General features: G+C 47.5%; 4 protein-coding genes across 4 annotated transcripts; 3 read left to right on the forward strand and 1 right to left on the reverse strand.

Moving 5' to 3' along the window:
- Positions 1–1791: 1791 nt before the first annotated feature.
- On the reverse strand, positions 1792–3725 carry BDW70DRAFT_166140 (MFS transporter; the record flags this gene model as incomplete). The annotated part of the gene is made up of 4 exons (XM_073741917.1): positions 1792–1896; positions 2058–2600; positions 2652–3583; positions 3650–3725. 4 exons carry the CDS (start codon positions 3723–3725, stop codon positions 1792–1794), a joined length of 1656 nt encoding a protein of 551 aa, XP_073591217.1.
- A 7229-nt stretch (positions 3726–10954) lies between these two features.
- Positions 10955–12389, forward strand: BDW70DRAFT_154230 (NAD(P)/FAD-dependent oxidoreductase; the record flags this gene model as incomplete). The annotated part of the gene is made up of 3 exons (XM_073739797.1): positions 10955–11762; positions 11816–12056; positions 12113–12389. The coding sequence occupies 3 exons, from the start codon at positions 10955–10957 to the stop codon at positions 12387–12389; spliced, it is 1326 nt and encodes a 441-aa protein (XP_073591218.1).
- Positions 12390–13062: 673 nt separating this feature from the next.
- Positions 13063–14105, forward strand: BDW70DRAFT_166147 (uncharacterized protein; the record flags this gene model as incomplete). Its single annotated transcript, XM_073741918.1, has 2 exons — positions 13063–13258; positions 13318–14105. Exons 1-2 carry the CDS (start codon positions 13207–13209, stop codon positions 14103–14105), a joined length of 840 nt encoding a protein of 279 aa, XP_073591219.1. The 5' UTR covers positions 13063–13206.
- Positions 14106–15363: 1258 nt separating this feature from the next.
- BDW70DRAFT_144938 (uncharacterized protein) lies at positions 15364–15555 on the forward strand (the record flags this gene model as incomplete). Its single annotated transcript, XM_073738343.1, has 1 exon — positions 15364–15555. A coding segment is annotated over one exon (192 nt), but the record flags the coding sequence as incomplete, so codon positions are not given.
- Positions 15556–16789: the final 1234 nt, after the last annotated feature.

Here is a 16789-nt window from a genome sequence, read left to right on the forward strand (position 1 = left end):
TCAAGTAAGAACTTAATACTCTTCGCCTCGGCATTCGATCTCGGAACTGCTTTTCATCCGATTCCGAGACAAGACCGTCGCGAGCCCAGACGATATGTGTACTTGGTGCTTCTTCTGGATCCATGGGATATGGAATGTAATCGGCAAGTTTCTTGATTGATGCCTCGAAATGGGGATTAACCATTTAGGTGCTGATCCCTGAACCTCCAGCAATCCCAGTGAGTCTACGAAATGTAGCAGCTCAGATGGGGGTGGCTGCAAATCGATTGGATATGGCGAGTCGATCAAGAAGAGCGCCTCAATCTCTTCCCCCAATTCGATCAGTTGGCATGGCACTGCGTACGCCAACACACTGCCAGAAGACCATCCTCCGAGAACGTATGGACCTTCGGGTTGTTTTCGCCTGATTTCAAAAAGGTACAGCGAAGCAACACCATCGATTCCGGTCGTATAGTCGGAAGGAGTTTTCATGAAAGGGCAATTAAGACCTATGACACATAGATCTGGTGAGATTCTGGGAAGAGCAGCATATGAGGTTGCCGAACCCGATCCGTCAGGTAGAAGGAATAGAGTCTTTGGAGCAGTCTTAAGACTGCCTTGCAGTACGATTGAGGTTATAGGTCAAGTCGACTGACAGATATCTTAAACTTCTAGGTCGTAGTCAGGCTTAGCGCTGCTATCGAGCACCGAGCTTGTAGTTAGAGAGCTCGCTGATGATTTCGCATCATCGTCGACGCTATATGGTGTAGTGGTTCCGGTCTCAATGTCACTATTCATGAGAGATGCAATGGCCGATTTTGGGGACTCCTTCATTGTACGATTCCGACGTATCGAATACCGGTTTGATATACGTGCCCGTGCGTAGCCGGGGATTAAGATCTGTGCACGCCCTACACATTTCTGTTTTCCAAGTTTCCGAGACGCAATAAGGGCGACCCGCGTCAGTGTAAATGGGTCGAGGTTTCGTGATGTAACTTCCACACTTTCGAGACCGAAACGCTCATCGCATAACTGAGCCCGCGTGCCGGGTTAGTGTTAGAGTTATGGGCTGGCCTAGATGGTATCTTGCTTCTATTCCAGGCTGCCACAGATGTCAATGTCTGGGGTACCCCGTGAATTTAGGCCATTAAGACCAAGAGAAGCCACCTATCTCATTCGCTTATTCACATGTTCTAGGCTAGCTTATACGGACACACAAGCCATATTCCGCTAAGAATTGAAGTAGGCTACGACCATATATACATCAAGAATCGACAAGGCCAAATGCCCAGTCGATTTCCAGGCACGCACAGACTAGAGTCAGACCCCGGCCAGAAACTGGACACAGTAACATCACTCCTATAGCGCCTAACTTGGGAGGCACTACTACACAAATTCTCCGTCTCTGTTAAGACCTCGCTAGCGAGCACCACAACGCCAAACCTTTGAGCTTTTTTTGTTTCTAAAAAACAATTCATGCTCGTCAGCGGAGGCTTCTGTCCTCGACAGTGCTGTGTATCCTGACTTTACTTCAGCATTCCAGGCATGACGGCACACATGGCTGATTACTTCATGTGCGATATAATAGTCTCCCTTTTGACCCTTATCTAAAAATACTGGCATCGTCTTTACTCGGGCCGGGACCGAGAGCCAAATTCTGCTTCTGTACAAGATGCTTTACGAACCAATTAATGAAATCAACCAAGAATCTATGGTAACGGGAAGATCAGACTGTATGACGGAGTTTCGGTGACAAATGATAGATGACACGTTATAGATGATAAAATGTCACGCTAGATGATAGACAACACGTTACTGGTGTTTGATAATTGAAGACAATTGAATACAGATAAAAGGCCACAGTTCAGGGTCTTCTTGACAGAGTACGTTGTAATTGTTTTCCGAAGTACTGCCAGTCTAAATACCCGTTGTATAATCCTATTTGCAATAAAAATCCTTTGATTATGGTGGGTTTTCGGAGTTTCAATGAATAATCGAGAAGTTGTCAACCTTTAACCCTTCAACAGTCAAACCCCAGTTGGACCAGCCCTTTCTTCTTTCACTTGATTCTTGGGCACCTTTCGTCTTCGATGGTCTTTGAGTAGAAAGATAAGGGAGAGTACAGTGCCGAACGCTGTCAACCCTACCGAAAACCAGAGAGTACCCCGGTAGCCATGAAGCAAGTCTGCCTTAGTATGCCCGCCATTGTTGATCTGAAGTTCAATGGTACCAGCGAAACCAAGACCTAGCGATATACTGTAGACAACAATCGTCATGATCACACTAGACCCCATGCCCTGGTACTGTCGAGGCACGGCGTTAGAGAAGATGATCGTGGCAGCAGGCAACGATGAATCCATTGCAAAGGTGGCGATGACAGTGGCGAAAAAGAAGTAGGTCCAGTACGTTGAGTGTACGGGCCGCAAGGCCATGAGAAGGGAAGTCAGGAAGTAGCAAAGCATTGCAAAGAACATGATGGATGAGGCTGGAACCTTGTTGATTATCTTGCCAACAATCAATGCTGTTGATATGCCGGTGACGAGGATAGGAGAAAGCCATGCAGCCAGTTGAATGGGAGTTTGGCCACCGATGTTGAGACATATTCGGATGACGTAGAATAGCTAGATACATCATTAGTTTGACATAATTTCGGGGCAAAGATCAGTACTTACCCAGATACCGAATGTGGACCAGCCCGCTGCTGTACAACCAAAGACGAAAGCAATGTCAGAAGTGAGGACAGCGACAGGTAGGATTGGATAACGAGCTAGACGAAGTTCGATGTAAAAGAACGCCGCTAGAAAAAAGAAACTTAGGATCAGGCATACATAGACGTAAGGTTCATCCCACGTAGTGACCAGGCTCTGATTCCAGGCGAAGTTGAACAGAACCAGTGCTGTCACACCGCTTGCACCTCCCAGAATATCAACTCGGTTCAAAATTTCGCGAATCGTTCGTCGCTTTCGCTCACCCTCTACAGGCATGCTTGGAATTGCGACGAGAGAGATGACAAAGAGCAAAGCAACCCCCAAAGCCTGACTCCAGTAGATCCATGGCCACCAAGCCATGGCAAAGAGGGGCCCAAAGAGGAGACCTGCCATCGCACCGACAGGAGCTGATGCAGCAAACCATGCGAACCCCATGTTTCGAGGACCCTGTGAGAAGCATTTGCCCATGATAGCTAGTGCATTAGGCACAGTCAAGGCGGGACCAAGGCCCTGCAGAATACGAGCAAGTATGTAGACGGGGTAGCTGGAGTAGACAGACACTCCTGCCATCATGCTGGTCAAGGCAAGCCAGCCCATACCGATGATGAATATTGCCTTGTTGCCAAACTCGTCACCCAAACGTCCTCCGATCAAGATGAATGTGCCTAGAGTCAAGCCGTAGCCAGAGATTGTCCACGAGAGTTTACCAGGATCGGTGACACCAAAGGATTCTCCGATTATTTCGGGCGTCGTGAGAGTGTTGCATAGGCCCAACTGGTTTGTAAACATGGATGAACACACTGTCATGATGAAGATGATCCGCCGAACCATGTGGTAGCCATCGGCAATGTACACGTATTCATCGTTCGCAGTCTGTGCAGAACCTAGACCTGAGTCTGTATGGGTTAGTCATCGCATGCAGAGCTCTCCAACTGGTGTAGGATATCTAGAAAGCTACTTACCAACACCATGCCTCATTGGTGAAATTTCGGAATGATGCGCTGCAGTTTCCTGCCCTTCTAACGACGGGGCGGTCATTGTCGCTAGGCTTGACCGTTACTTGGCCGTAGTGATGGCGAGGAGGTTCACTGACGAGAAAGAGAATTAAATTCATGAAGGATATGAAGAGAAGGAAGCTCATCTGTCAAAAGCGCGATCATTTTCATTTGGTGTTGCCCTGATATCAATTTGTCAGAATCTATTTTCGGCGTAATACCACCGTCTCCAGTACCTGGTAAAAAGTCTCCGTTGTTCCGCTCCCCGAGTTCCTTGCATAAACCATCCCACCCATAGCTTATCCTGGTCAGTCGCCTCATCGAGTTTTGACGCGTTAACTAATACTGATATTCAAGCTATCACTGGTGGAGCAAAAAGGAAGGCTTTGACTTGTTATAAGAACTCTTAGAAATGGCAAAATTCCAAGTATTCGCCGCGCTGCATATATTTATAATGGGGCCTTGCTGAACACTTCAAGATTGATTATTGGGACATCACTTTCAATTAGAACATTGGTAAATAAATAATTCCTGTACACCGCTTCAATTTGTATTGCAACAATAGCAATATGCGTTAATTTCCGAGATTGCGAGTTATCATATCGCAACTTACATGCTACCATGTCCAGAATACACCTTCTCCCCTTGCTCTAATCGTTTTCCCTACCGGTGCAATCGGTGGTCCGATTCATGAATTTTCAACCTCATTATTCGTGCAATGTTGCCTGTGAACACAGCCTGTCACACACGGCAGTCCCTATTTTTCCACCTGTCGATGGGTAAACACCAAGACGAAACCAAAACAGAGATAGAAGTGTTGGAGTTCCCTATTAAGGAAAAATATCGGACATACTGAATGGAGGGACATGGGAACGGAGGATAATCTTGCCTCAATGCTGCTATATATATAGTACTACTGTATGTACTGTATGCGCGACCGAAAATGAGGGCAGCGAGAGGCATTTTTAGATACGGCTAAAAGCTCATGGCGGCCAGGAGCAATACCATCATTCGCTGGCCGTGGAGTTAGAGAACAGGAGTCTCTTTGCTGCACGTGCTTCATAGCGGGACATGCAATGGTGATTGTGGGATGAAGAGTTCAGAGCTCATTTGAGCGCTGAGGAAAAGATCGTGTTGGGCAAGGTACAAGTACCAAGTCCTTTACTCGACTAGATACACCAATCTGCAGCAGGTAGCTCGGGACAGAATTCTGGCCCGGTAATGGGAAAGAAATATGGCGCTTTTACGGGTGAATGGTACTGTTCAATCACTCATTCTCCTAGGCAATAGACCGCAGGCGCTATCAAGACGCTCGCTTGTGGAGTGCCAATGGAAAGCGATCAGGTATATCCCGAAAGACGAATGAGGTGGTGCGTTCAATTACAGGAGCCTGGAACCCAAGTAAAGTGGGCTCAGGCAAGCCGAGGTTGCCTGATTAGAAAAGCGTGAACACCATCAACTTGCCCGCTGGAAGCCAAAAGCAGCTGCAGGGAATGACGGCAGGCCCGGACGTCTCCTCGACTTACTACAAGGGATTTATCTAACCTCATCATTTGAGGGCATTGCGGGATTGAGTCTGGGGTATGCCTAATGTGGGTTGAAACTATTCCAAACGAGCACGGAACTGCATCTTGGCAAGGTACTGCCATTATAGTTCGACTTGGTGCTATCCTCCGCAATGTGTCTCTCTTAATTAGCGGTTGCTCGATCACAAGCTCGAGTGATTTGACAGCTACCCAGGTATGCTGAACTGGGTCGCCGGAAGAGGTAAGGCTACGAGAGCACGGCCTGGGCATGGTTCGATATCCAGCCACTCAATCCTCGGGACGGTGATTGCCTTGCAGAAGGGAGATTGGAGATTGCACTACCCGAGCCGATAATGTACTTGCGTGACCAGAAGGCACTGCAGGAATGTCCTGCTTGTAAGGTCGTCCAATTCGTCGTGGAGATCCGAGACGGAAACGGTGGTATTCACATATAAATATTAGGTCGGGCTATTTACCGTCTTGTCCGCGATACATGCTCTTCGCCGCAGCCATTAACATGAAGACAAGAAGCGCTCCCTCTCATCTCTTTGCTGGGTGCTGCCACCGCGCAGAGTGGCGCGTATGGCAATGCGGAAGAAACAACTGGTCAGGAGCCACCACCTGTGTCTCGGGTTATATTCGCATGTACTAAATTTAGTGGTATAGCCAGTACTTGCCGTGTATAGAATATCCCCAGATGTGATGCAGTAAGATACTCGTCTGCCCTACAGGGACTGCTACCAGTTCCTCCACAACCCTCACTACGACGACCAGTAGCACCACACGGACAGCCACCACAACAACCAGCACAACATCTGTCCCCTCATAAACTAAATTCTTCTCGGCCAACGGACTAAAATTCACCATTGATAGGGTGAGAGACTATTTTGCGGGCTCCAACTCGTACTGGATCAGTATGCTGACCAACGACGCGGACGTGGATTTGGTGCTGGACCCAAGTCGGGGGATAAGATCCTGCGCACCTGGGGCTTTAGCAATGTGAATACTGAGCCGTCGACCGGCCAAGTATGGCTCCAGAAGCACGAAGGGGGCGTTTCAACTATCAATACCAGCGCCACCTTTCAGGCTGCCTACCGTCCTACATCAAGGCAGTTATCAACTAGTTCATGGACTCGCCAGCTATCTTTGCCTTGGAGTCGGCCAATAAGCTCCTCTCCAATAATTGCGACACGATGATTCTATATGACTGGATATTGGGCAGTGCTAACATCAAATCACTAGATCTGCTGCACAGGGTTTGCACTGGTGACGTTGAGTAAGACGACCCCACCACCTGAACCGACCTGTTCGACCTGTCATTTTCTTTGCCAGACTTTTGCTATGCATTACTGCGCTGTTAGAGCTCCTGGGGACAGCAATTCCTACTCTTATGAATTCATAATAGGTGGGTTTGGCGGCAACTCTTGCTAACTTTGAATAGTCAATACATTTTCGACGATCTGATATAACATCACTAGCTCGATCTGAGCTTTTATACAACCTAGGCTTGTGGTTCTGCGGCTACAGAGATTACCACATGATTTTGGATAAAGAACGCGCATGGCTAGCAACTCTCATATTAGTCTTTATAGATGCTGCTAGTGTTCCTCACACGCCAAATCAACTGCTCATGGACCAACCTCATGATTGGCACGCTTGGATCCGAGCGGAAGGCCGTCGAAGATTAGTGTATTGTGGATAGAGTATGCCGATGACTCTATGGTCTGTTCGAAAAAGTGCTCGGTAACAATCATTGCCTCTCGACTGATTCTAATCGATGCCATGGTGGCCGTTCTGTTAGATGTACCCCCAGAGCTGCAAGGAGAGACTATTGATTTACAGATGCCTTGTGAGATATATTTATGGAAGGTAGGGAGTGCTCAGGAACGGAAGAGACGTTATTTAGCACGTATGTTTCAGTTGTCCCCGACTGGTCGCGACATCTAATCCATAAGATAGAGAAGACCCTACGCCAGGTCTAAAGATACTTCTCAGTGACGTGTACGGCCCCAAGTCCCAAATTGCAAAGGTTTCAGAGCTGTCGCAAACGCTCTTATGTTTTACCTTCTGGCTCGAGGAGCGAAACGCCCTCCGAGGTAGCAGGCTCCTCACAACCATGCAAGGTCACAAGCCGCCCACCCTAACGACTTCCGCCTCTTCGCGGGACCTTGACACAACATTCGCCCATCTCGAACCAACCCGGCCTCAGTCCCAGAGCGCCGAAAGAGCCTTGTCCATAGGCCATGGCTACTACCGCGCTCTCTTTATCCTCCGCTACTACCCACTTAAGATACTATACGCTTGCACTGGATGGCGTGCTTCGCGTACAGATACCTTGAAAGCTAGACAATCACTATCGCACTAGATGAAGGCCAATCCCCAGACCGCACGCCGTTGTCTTGTCCACGCAGGCACAATCTTCTGCCGTTTTCACCATACCAGTACGGCTCCCTGCCTTCACCCGTGCTGGTTACAAGTCTACTCAGTGAGCATGCTGGCCTTTCCCGTCAACAAGTCCTTAAGAAGAATATTCTTCAATGGATTGTCAAGCAGAAACAAGCATTTACTGCTATTAAATCCCCAGAATTCCGGCAAATCTTCTATGATATACCAGGAATCAAGCTTCTATTTTCATCATGATTCACAGTTTGGCAGCGGCTTATGGATCAGTTCACTGTACAATGCTATGATTTGAAATGCAAGCCAGTGACAAAATGCAAAACAATTGCCGTATCTCTGGATGTTTGGACAAGCAAGAATCACCTTCCTATTCTTGGGATTATTGGCCATTGGCTTACCGAGGACTTCAAATACAAGGAAAGGATCCTTGACTTTACTGAACTCCATGGTATCCATAGTGGAGAGAATCTTGCTGCTGCAGTTGAAGCCCTTCTTGTGGAATTACACCTTGAGTCCAAGCTTATAGCTATTACTGGCAATAATGCTAGTAATAATGAAGCATTGGCCTATAAACTACATGAAAGCCTAAAGAAGAGACTTAGTTCTCCTCCATTATTTCAGGGTCTAGAGAGCTATGTCCGCTGTCTTGCCCATATTTTGAACCTGATTATAAAGGATATCCTCAGAGCATTAAGATCAGGCAATACTGAGGATGCTTCTACTGCGTGTGATAGCCTACAAAGTAGGAAACCTTTTACAACCCAGTCAGCTCTGGAAAAGCTTCATGTCTTCTCACTTTGGATTCATCGAAGCCCTCAGAGATGGCGGAATTAGAAGGAAACTTGCAAGCTAGAAGGTCTTCCAGATAAGTTTATTGAGTATGATGTGTCACAGGCTATGGCCTGGGTCTTGGTTATCGGCAATGCCCTCAACCAAAGGTCTAAACAAGGTTACATCTGTCTGAACCAAGGTACGGAAAAGTCAAAAGTGTTGACGTATGTCCAGAAAAGTTGATAAAAGGGAGGAGAGAGGGTTCATGTTTCTGTCTTTCATTTGCTTCTCTAAGCTTGTGATATTCGTGAATACAGGACAGCTAGTTGAAAACAATACTTCCTACGCCCGTGACATGATGTTGATACACGCTGGAACTCTACCTATCAAAAACTTGATAGTAGTTTACGTGCACAGCACCAAATTGATATCTTCCTCAAATATCAGGCCAAGTTCCCCCTATTTACTACAACAGAATAGTCATATCTGTCCCAGATCTGAAAGGTACTCTTGAAATTTAGCAACTTTACCTTGTTTATTTCAGAGAGGAAGCCTCAAATCAGTCTCGCTGTCCCAATTTACTATACCCTTCACGATATACTTGACAACGCCGCAGAACAGAAAGGCGACTTTAGTAACCTGGACAATAATATTGCTATTGCAGTAAGAGAAGGCATGCAGAAGTATAACAAGTATTATACTTTTATGGATGTCTCTGATGTCTATTACACTGCCCTTATACTGGATCCTCGGATCAAGGGTAAAATGCTTGTTAAGATATTACAAGCAGATGGTGATAGTAGCAGATTAATACTGCATGAACTATGCTCTACGCTTTATCGAAAATATCCACCAGAATGTCCTAAGGATATGTCCGAACCAGCTGAGCCATTATTTACAGATTACCATGATAAGTATAAAGATATTGTCTCTCAGCTGCTTCAGAAGCTAGAGCCCTGGACTGAGCAGATCCAGTCTGATATTAATCGTTACTTTGACAGTCCCCGAGTCAAATTACATGACACAAAGGATCCAAATCGGCTGTGCAATTGGTAGAATCTTCATAAAGATGAATACCCACAAATGGCTGCTGCTGGACGAGGTTACCTAGCAATCCCAGCATCAGAGGTTGCAGTTGAAAGGTGTTTTAGTGCAGGCAGAGATGTAATAGGTGTCACAGGCTATGGCCTGGGTCTTGGTTATCGGCAATTCCCTCAACCAAAGGTCTAAACAAGGTTACATCTGTCTGAACCACGGTGGAAAAGTCAAAAGTGTTGACGTATGTCCAGAAAGGTTGATAAAAGGGAGGAGAGAGGGTACATGTTTCTGTCTTTTATTTGTTTCTCTAAGCTTGTGATATTCGTGTATACAGGACAGCTAGTTGAAAACAATACTACCTACGCCCGTTACAATAGGGATCAGAAGGCATTCGATGAGTGCAGAAACTATGAGGATGCTAATGCTTTTAAGTGGTATCTGAAGGCTGTGAAGTATAATATCTAATCATAAATTCCACTCCAAGGCCTTTCTTAGATATCCACATCATTGTCATATGGAGAATAGCATACCATTATCAAGGTGCAGGCTCAGGCTGCCCCCGTGACAACCATAAGTATTTATTCTCCTACACTGCGGCCAGATTCCAGAATAAAGTGAGCTAGGTCAGGGCCTCACGGGTGAACTATATATAATTTTCGCCGGTCTGCCGTTAACGGATAAGATGAGAGCCTGCCGGTTTGACCGGATTAGAAACCGGATAGTAAAAAAGTGCGCCGATCCGTTATTATTTCCGGTCTAAACCTGATAAACCGGCCAACCGGCCAACCGTATACAGCTCAGACGCGTCAATCTCAGCGGACAGGCTGGCATCCCCAAGGCTTGGGATCAGCCAAAGCGTTCTGCTACGGAGGCGTACTTGAGGCCCAGGTATTGTATCCCATCTCCGGTCTGCAAGAGCCCTTGACTGAACCCAGGGAAGGATGAGGGAGCATGAATTCCACCTTCCAAGCAGAGAAGAAGCAAAAAAGCGGGCTCAGAGTGCCAGCCTTTTTGCTTATGGACTGCCTCCTTACACTGAGAGTTTGGAGTTGCCATCATTGATTGACGGAGCGTTGTATGCTGGATCGACACAGCCAAGACCGACTCCACTGATGATGTCATGGAAAAGGAGAGCAATGGAGTCCCGAATGCCAAGATACGGACGACGTATCAGTCTTGGACGCAACAATCGACCATGGCTCCGAGTGCGAGGCTCTTATGTCCTCGTGAGGAGTGAGGGGAAGCCGCCATCTCGAGTTTCCCGCGGAGAATATGTAAATGGTCTGATTTGACTACTCCGGAGTATGGTCTCTGCCCCATAAGAGCGACTCCGATTCCGCCCTGCGCTTGACTGACCGCTCACGATCCCCACAAAGTCAGGATCTGTATGCCATTTCCGGGCAAAAGTACCGTAGGTGAAGCGGGACTCTCCCCGCACCAACCGCATATGCTCAGCTATTTTGACCTGATCTCCTCCCTCGACTCACGCGTCCATCTGACGCACTACCACCCTCCACAGTAAACGAAACCCGCCACAATGAGCACAAGCCAGCAATCCTACCTCATCCTTGGCGCAGGCATCTTCGGCGTATCGACCGCTTACTACCTGATCAAAGCGCACCCCAACTCGTCCGTAACTCTCGTCGACCGCGACGCCTTCGACGCCGATTCCCGCGTCGCTGCATCCTGGGACTGGAACAAGGTCGTCCGCGCTGACTACGCGGACATCACCTACTGCGCACTTGCGCTCGAGGCGCAGGATATCTTCAACAATGATCCGCTGTGGCAGCCGTACTTCCACGAGACGGGCGTCTACTGGGTGTGTCGTGACGACTACGCGCAGGACGTCGTGGGCAACTACAAGAAGCTCGGGCGCAAGGCCGAACTTGCGGCGTTTCCCCTCAAGGAGGCGCGCGCGATGTACGGGGGCTTGTTTGAGCAGGCCGATTATACAGATGCAAAGGAGGTGCTGATTAATAAGACAAGTGGGTGGGCTGCGGCAGGCGATTGTCTGCGGGCTGTTACAAGGAAGGCGATCGAATTGGGCGTAAAGTATGTGCAGGCGGACGTTGAGACGCTGGTGTTTAACAAGCATGGGGATTGCTCTGGAGTCAAGACAGCAACCGGCGAGGAGATTAAGGCTTCCAATGTGATTCTCTCGACGGGCGCATTCACTGCGAAGCTGCTGGAGTTTACGGCGGCTGCGACGGGGAAAGAGGACCTTCGCGCTGGGCCCAGGATCGTTGCTGGTGGCATCGCTACCGGGATGGTGACGCTTGACGAGAAGTTGTACGAGAAGTTTGCTAAAATGCCAGTGGGGTTTCAAGGGTATTCTGCTGACAAGGGCATGCGCCTCTTTTTCCAGTCGACAATAGGCATATGCTAATGTCCATTGCAGGGCCCTTCCTCGGCACTCTCCCCCCAACGCCAGAGAAGCAGCTCAAATGGTGGGGTCGCACCATCTTCAGCAACACGCAAGAAGTGCTTCCCGGCCGATTTGTCTCTGCACCGCCCACAGACAAGGATTACGCACAGTGGAACGTCTCGCGCAGGCTGCAAGATGATGTGCGCTACTCGGCTCGCATGTTCTATGGCGCGCCAACAGCGACGTGGGAGATGGAAAAATTCCGAATCTGCTGGTGAGCAACGGACACCCTCCTGGTGCAGCGGAGGATCACTGCTGACGGGACTTCAGGGACGCCTTCACCCCCACAGGTGACTTTATTATTTCGCCGCATTCGGCCGCCAAAGGGCTCTATGTTGCCACGTGTGGATCCTTCCATGGGTTCAAGTTCTTCCCCATTATTGGCAAATATGTTGTACAGATGCTGGAGGGCAAATTGGAGGCGCACCTGCAGCGGAAATGGTCGTGGGACCGCACTCCTGAGCAGCTGGACTCGACGCCAAACCCAGAGTTCCCAAGATCAGAGATGAGCGATATGTTAGACGCGGCTCCTGCTGCGAAGCTGTAGATGTTCTAGATAGGGAAGATTTCCAAACAACAAAACCCAACCAAGAATGACTAGTGTATCTACTCCAGGCTCCGCAGAATAGCTGGCAAGCGCCCAATAATAGCGGGCATCCCCGCGCGATCCGTGGTCCGGGAGGCCGAGATTAAGCTCACAGCCCCCCTTCTCCTCTCCTCAATCCCGGTTTCGAATCATTTCCCGGAGAATAGGCAAGGAACGTCTTCTTCCAGCAGTAAATGCATCTTAAGCTATAGCCATGTGGCTCTGTACTAAACGTCCTGTGAAAGTGTGACGGCTGTCAAGCCAAAAGGGTGTGTCAGCCCAACCTGTGCCCATTATGCGCATTCCTAGCCAGAACCTATGCGACCGCTGGGCTTTTCTGCTATTTCCATGATTGAAATCTTATGTCTCTTAAAGCTGCCGTATTAGGCTAGATTGCCTATTATTCCTTATGTATTTAAACCACCATATGGAGCTAGATCGAAAGAAGCAGACCTTCATTCGTTTATATTATTTGACGGTTAATGCAGGTAATCACGTCTAGCCTGACGCTCCATAAAAATCAGGGTCTTGATGCGGGGCTTGGCATTGGCTTGTCTTTTGCGGGGCACGGATCTCACCTACCGAAAGAAAGCGAGATATACGCCTATCATGTGCCTTCTCATGCGTGGACAAGGCAAGATCATGCTAAATTTGTACACCGGCTGAGGAATCCAGCCTCAGCCCACAATTTCCAACGACAGCATATATATTCTATGCAACGGTCTCCCTGAGAAATCAGCGAGTCCAAGCGAACAACTTGACCGGCAAACACACCAGCATGCCAGCCTCAACACCGGTTCAGTTCTTCGACATCTTGTCGGCCTTACCAGGTTTGTCTCATCCCATCTATCAATAATTAGTACTTTCTCGAATACTAACCCCTAATCAGGCCCTAATAAATCCTGGTCCCCCAACACCCTCAAAATCCGCCTTGCACTGAACTACAAACGCATCCCCTACACACAAAGCTACATCCCCCTCCCAGATATCGCACCGCTCCTGCAATCCCTCTCTGTCCCCGCACATGCACCAGGAACAGCCCCGAAACCATATACTCTTCCAGCAATCATCCATCCGTCGCTAAAATCGACATCGAACTTCTCCGGCGCGATGATGGATTCCCTCCCCATCGCCCTGTACCTAGAAGAACTCTACCCTGCGCCAGAGTATCCCAGCGTCTTTCCGAACGGGGACGCAAGCTATGCGCTTGCTGTCGCGGTGAATGAGTTAATGCGCAGTGTGATCTTCGCAGGATACGCACTCACGGTGCCGCGGATCGCTGATATCCTTGATTCCCCGCGGGGTAGAGAATATTTCATCCGAACCCGCTCGGCGCCGGACATGCTGGGTAAACCGCTTTCGGAAGTCTACCCCACTGACGAGGCTCAGGTCCGGAAATTGGTCGAGGAGATGAAGAGGAAGATGGGGCCTATTGTGCAGATGCTTCGAGGGCCGGGCCTGGGAAAGAAGAAGGGAGGGCCGTTTTTCGAGGGTGAGCGGCCTGGCCTTGCGGATTTTGTTTTTCAGGCGTTTATGATTTGGGTGAAGGTTGCGGATGAAGAGGTTTGGATGGAGTTGCTTGCGGTTGGGGATGGGGTGATTAGGGCGTTGTGGGATGCGTGCTTTCCGTGGGTTGAGGGGCAAGGGGAGGATGTGGAATGGGAGATTCCGCAGTAGATAGCTTGATCCACCAGTGACTCACGGGAGTATCTTGATAATATATTGGATGCTGAGGCTCATAGAGTTCTTTGGAATATCGACCGCGTAGTTCTTCCTCTTATACCGGAAAGTGTGATTCTGGTAGCCGTCGAAATGGTCAGCATCTCCAATGCAGCCATTTACAGCATAAACAGTGACACCCACCTAACGGGCGGAATGTTCCCGTGGGCTGCGAGCATCTTCTGTTGTGGATAAGCATGTACGCTTCAAGGAGAAAGGGCAGAAGGAAACTGTATCAACTACACGAATGTAGCCTACTAAGTAACAGACGCCACTTGACGACTGTTACTCCTTGTCCATAATCTGATTGGTTAAATTCCTATTTCTGTTGTTACCCTGACAATGTGATTTCTCGCCACACCATAAAGATGACTTTAATGCTTAGTCTAGAAAGAATAAGCCTAAGCTCACCTACTTTGACACACCTTCTACAACCGTTTAAAGACACCATTCTACTTGCAACATCATGAGTAGACTGCGGCTTACCTGTGGTTAGCCGCGGTTAACCATCACCATAACCGCGCGGTGAGGTAATGGTTATGATATATTGATAACCTCGCCCTGCAGTAAGGTTATGGTTATAGCTAGCCTATTACTGTAACGGGCGTAGGCAGTATTATTTTCAACTGGCTGTCTTGTGTAAACGAGTATCACAAGCTTAGAGAAAGAAACAAGAGATAGAAGCACAGATATCATCCTCCCCCCTTTACCAATCTTTCCCAATCATACGTCAAGACTTCCGACTTCCCGGACTTGCATGTCGACGGATCTCTTTTCCTACGAGGCCGCAATTCCGAGGCTGTACACTGATGTTGCAGAGACCTTACTTAGAACCAGGTTGAGGGCATGGCCGATAACCAAGATCCAGGCCATAGCCTGTGACACTGATTATACTAGAAGGGCAGCTTTATCAATCAAATATAGTGACTATTGCGCTATTTAGCATATTATTTTAGTCCAATACTACTTGTTAATGCTACAAAGACCAACTCTTGGCTAACTGAATAGATATGGGAGTGGCTATTAGTAAAATAGATATACTCATAATTTAATAGTAATGTCAATGTATTAACAGCAGGATAACATACCAATAAGATTTTTAAGCCTGTGACAAGGGAATACAAAAAAATGCAGAGAGAATCTACATAAATTATGCTAGTACATTATAGACTGCGACATATCCGCGGATATCAGATAGCAAATGCTATCCATATAGTATCCATGCGGATACCAGTTACCTGAGTTGCTATATTTATCCACATCCAAGTCCACGCGGATACGATATGGATATCTCGTTACTATCCGCACTAGCATAATTCTCGCTAGATTAACCCAATCTAGCCTGACTCATGACGTAACTTATAATATGCTGAATAATATCAGTAATATACGCATGTTCTGGCTTTGACAAGCTTGCCAGCACTATGTCGGATATCTCATAGACCCAGGGGTGCAAGGTGTCTCCGTTTGCACCACCCCGCTATGCAATCGGATCAATATTGAGATCGTTTGATCAGTGTGTATTTATAGTTGATGCTCATCGAAGTTACTCCTAGTTAGGCTGCGGCAGGATCCGCAGGGTCGGCGGATCCGATCCTTACCCGCTGATTATCGTACGACAACGATCCTATGTTAGGATCCAACTATCCGCAGGTTGCGGATAACGATCCTCAAGTTCAGCTCTATGGGTACCCGCCGATTATCATACGATCTTAAACATACCAAACACGCCAAGAATCAGTGCCTAAACGGGACTCCGTAGATTATGCATTATTTCTGGTATTTTTCGAGTATTCAGTTTGTAATTAAGTATACATTTCTAAGATAAACATCATTAGACCTCGGCATTACCCGTGGGTGGCCCGCGACGGGTCACCCATTCACCCTCGATGGGTGGGTGATGGGTGAGGACCTCTCACCCACGGGTGGGTGAGGGTTGGCCATGGGTGACCCGCGTGGGTAAGAGGGTCACCCGTGGGTGGACAAACAGAACAAACATTTGATATGCATATTTATGTATTTCCTGGTTGTATCTTGATGTATTGACTTTACAAGTATCAAGAATAAAGAAATCAGTTAACATGTAAGAATTAAAGTTAATGAGCCTTCTCCCGTTATTTAGTTGCTATTATCAAGCTAATAATATGCAAATTACAGAATATATTACAACTTGCTTACTCTTCCCTAACACAGAAATATATAACTACCTACATGCTAATGATTGAACATATCCTTCTGCTTTAAGTATTAGTTTTTGACATTTTAATAAGTATCATTTATTTTGTATAGGTTCTCAGTTTTTATCATAAAGAATAGTCTAATCTATCAATAAAAGCTTTTTATTCTATAATCTAGGCGCGGGAAGGAGGGTATTTGTTTTAGAGTACACGCAGAAGGGCAAGAAAAAAGTTATAGATTCGATAAAAAAATTGGGGGGGGACGCCTTTGCTCGAATTTTGAAGGCCAGTGGGCCGGCCCATTAGACTAACTAATAAGAGATCATCAGATATGGGGCTAAGAGATCAATTAGCCAATTATTGTAAAAGATATCAGACGCGTTATCTCGGGTTGCCCGTGCAGACTTATCTAGCATACTGCATTATTATAAGTGCTCAGGCTATCTAAAGACTGCAGTTTAACTA

Source organism: Aspergillus foveolatus (genome assembly GCF_047715535.1).
Source record: "Aspergillus foveolatus strain CBS 279.81 unplaced genomic scaffold BDW70scaffold_114, whole genome shotgun sequence".
Lineage (NCBI taxonomy): Eukaryota > Fungi > Ascomycota > Eurotiomycetes > Eurotiales > Aspergillaceae > Aspergillus > Aspergillus foveolatus.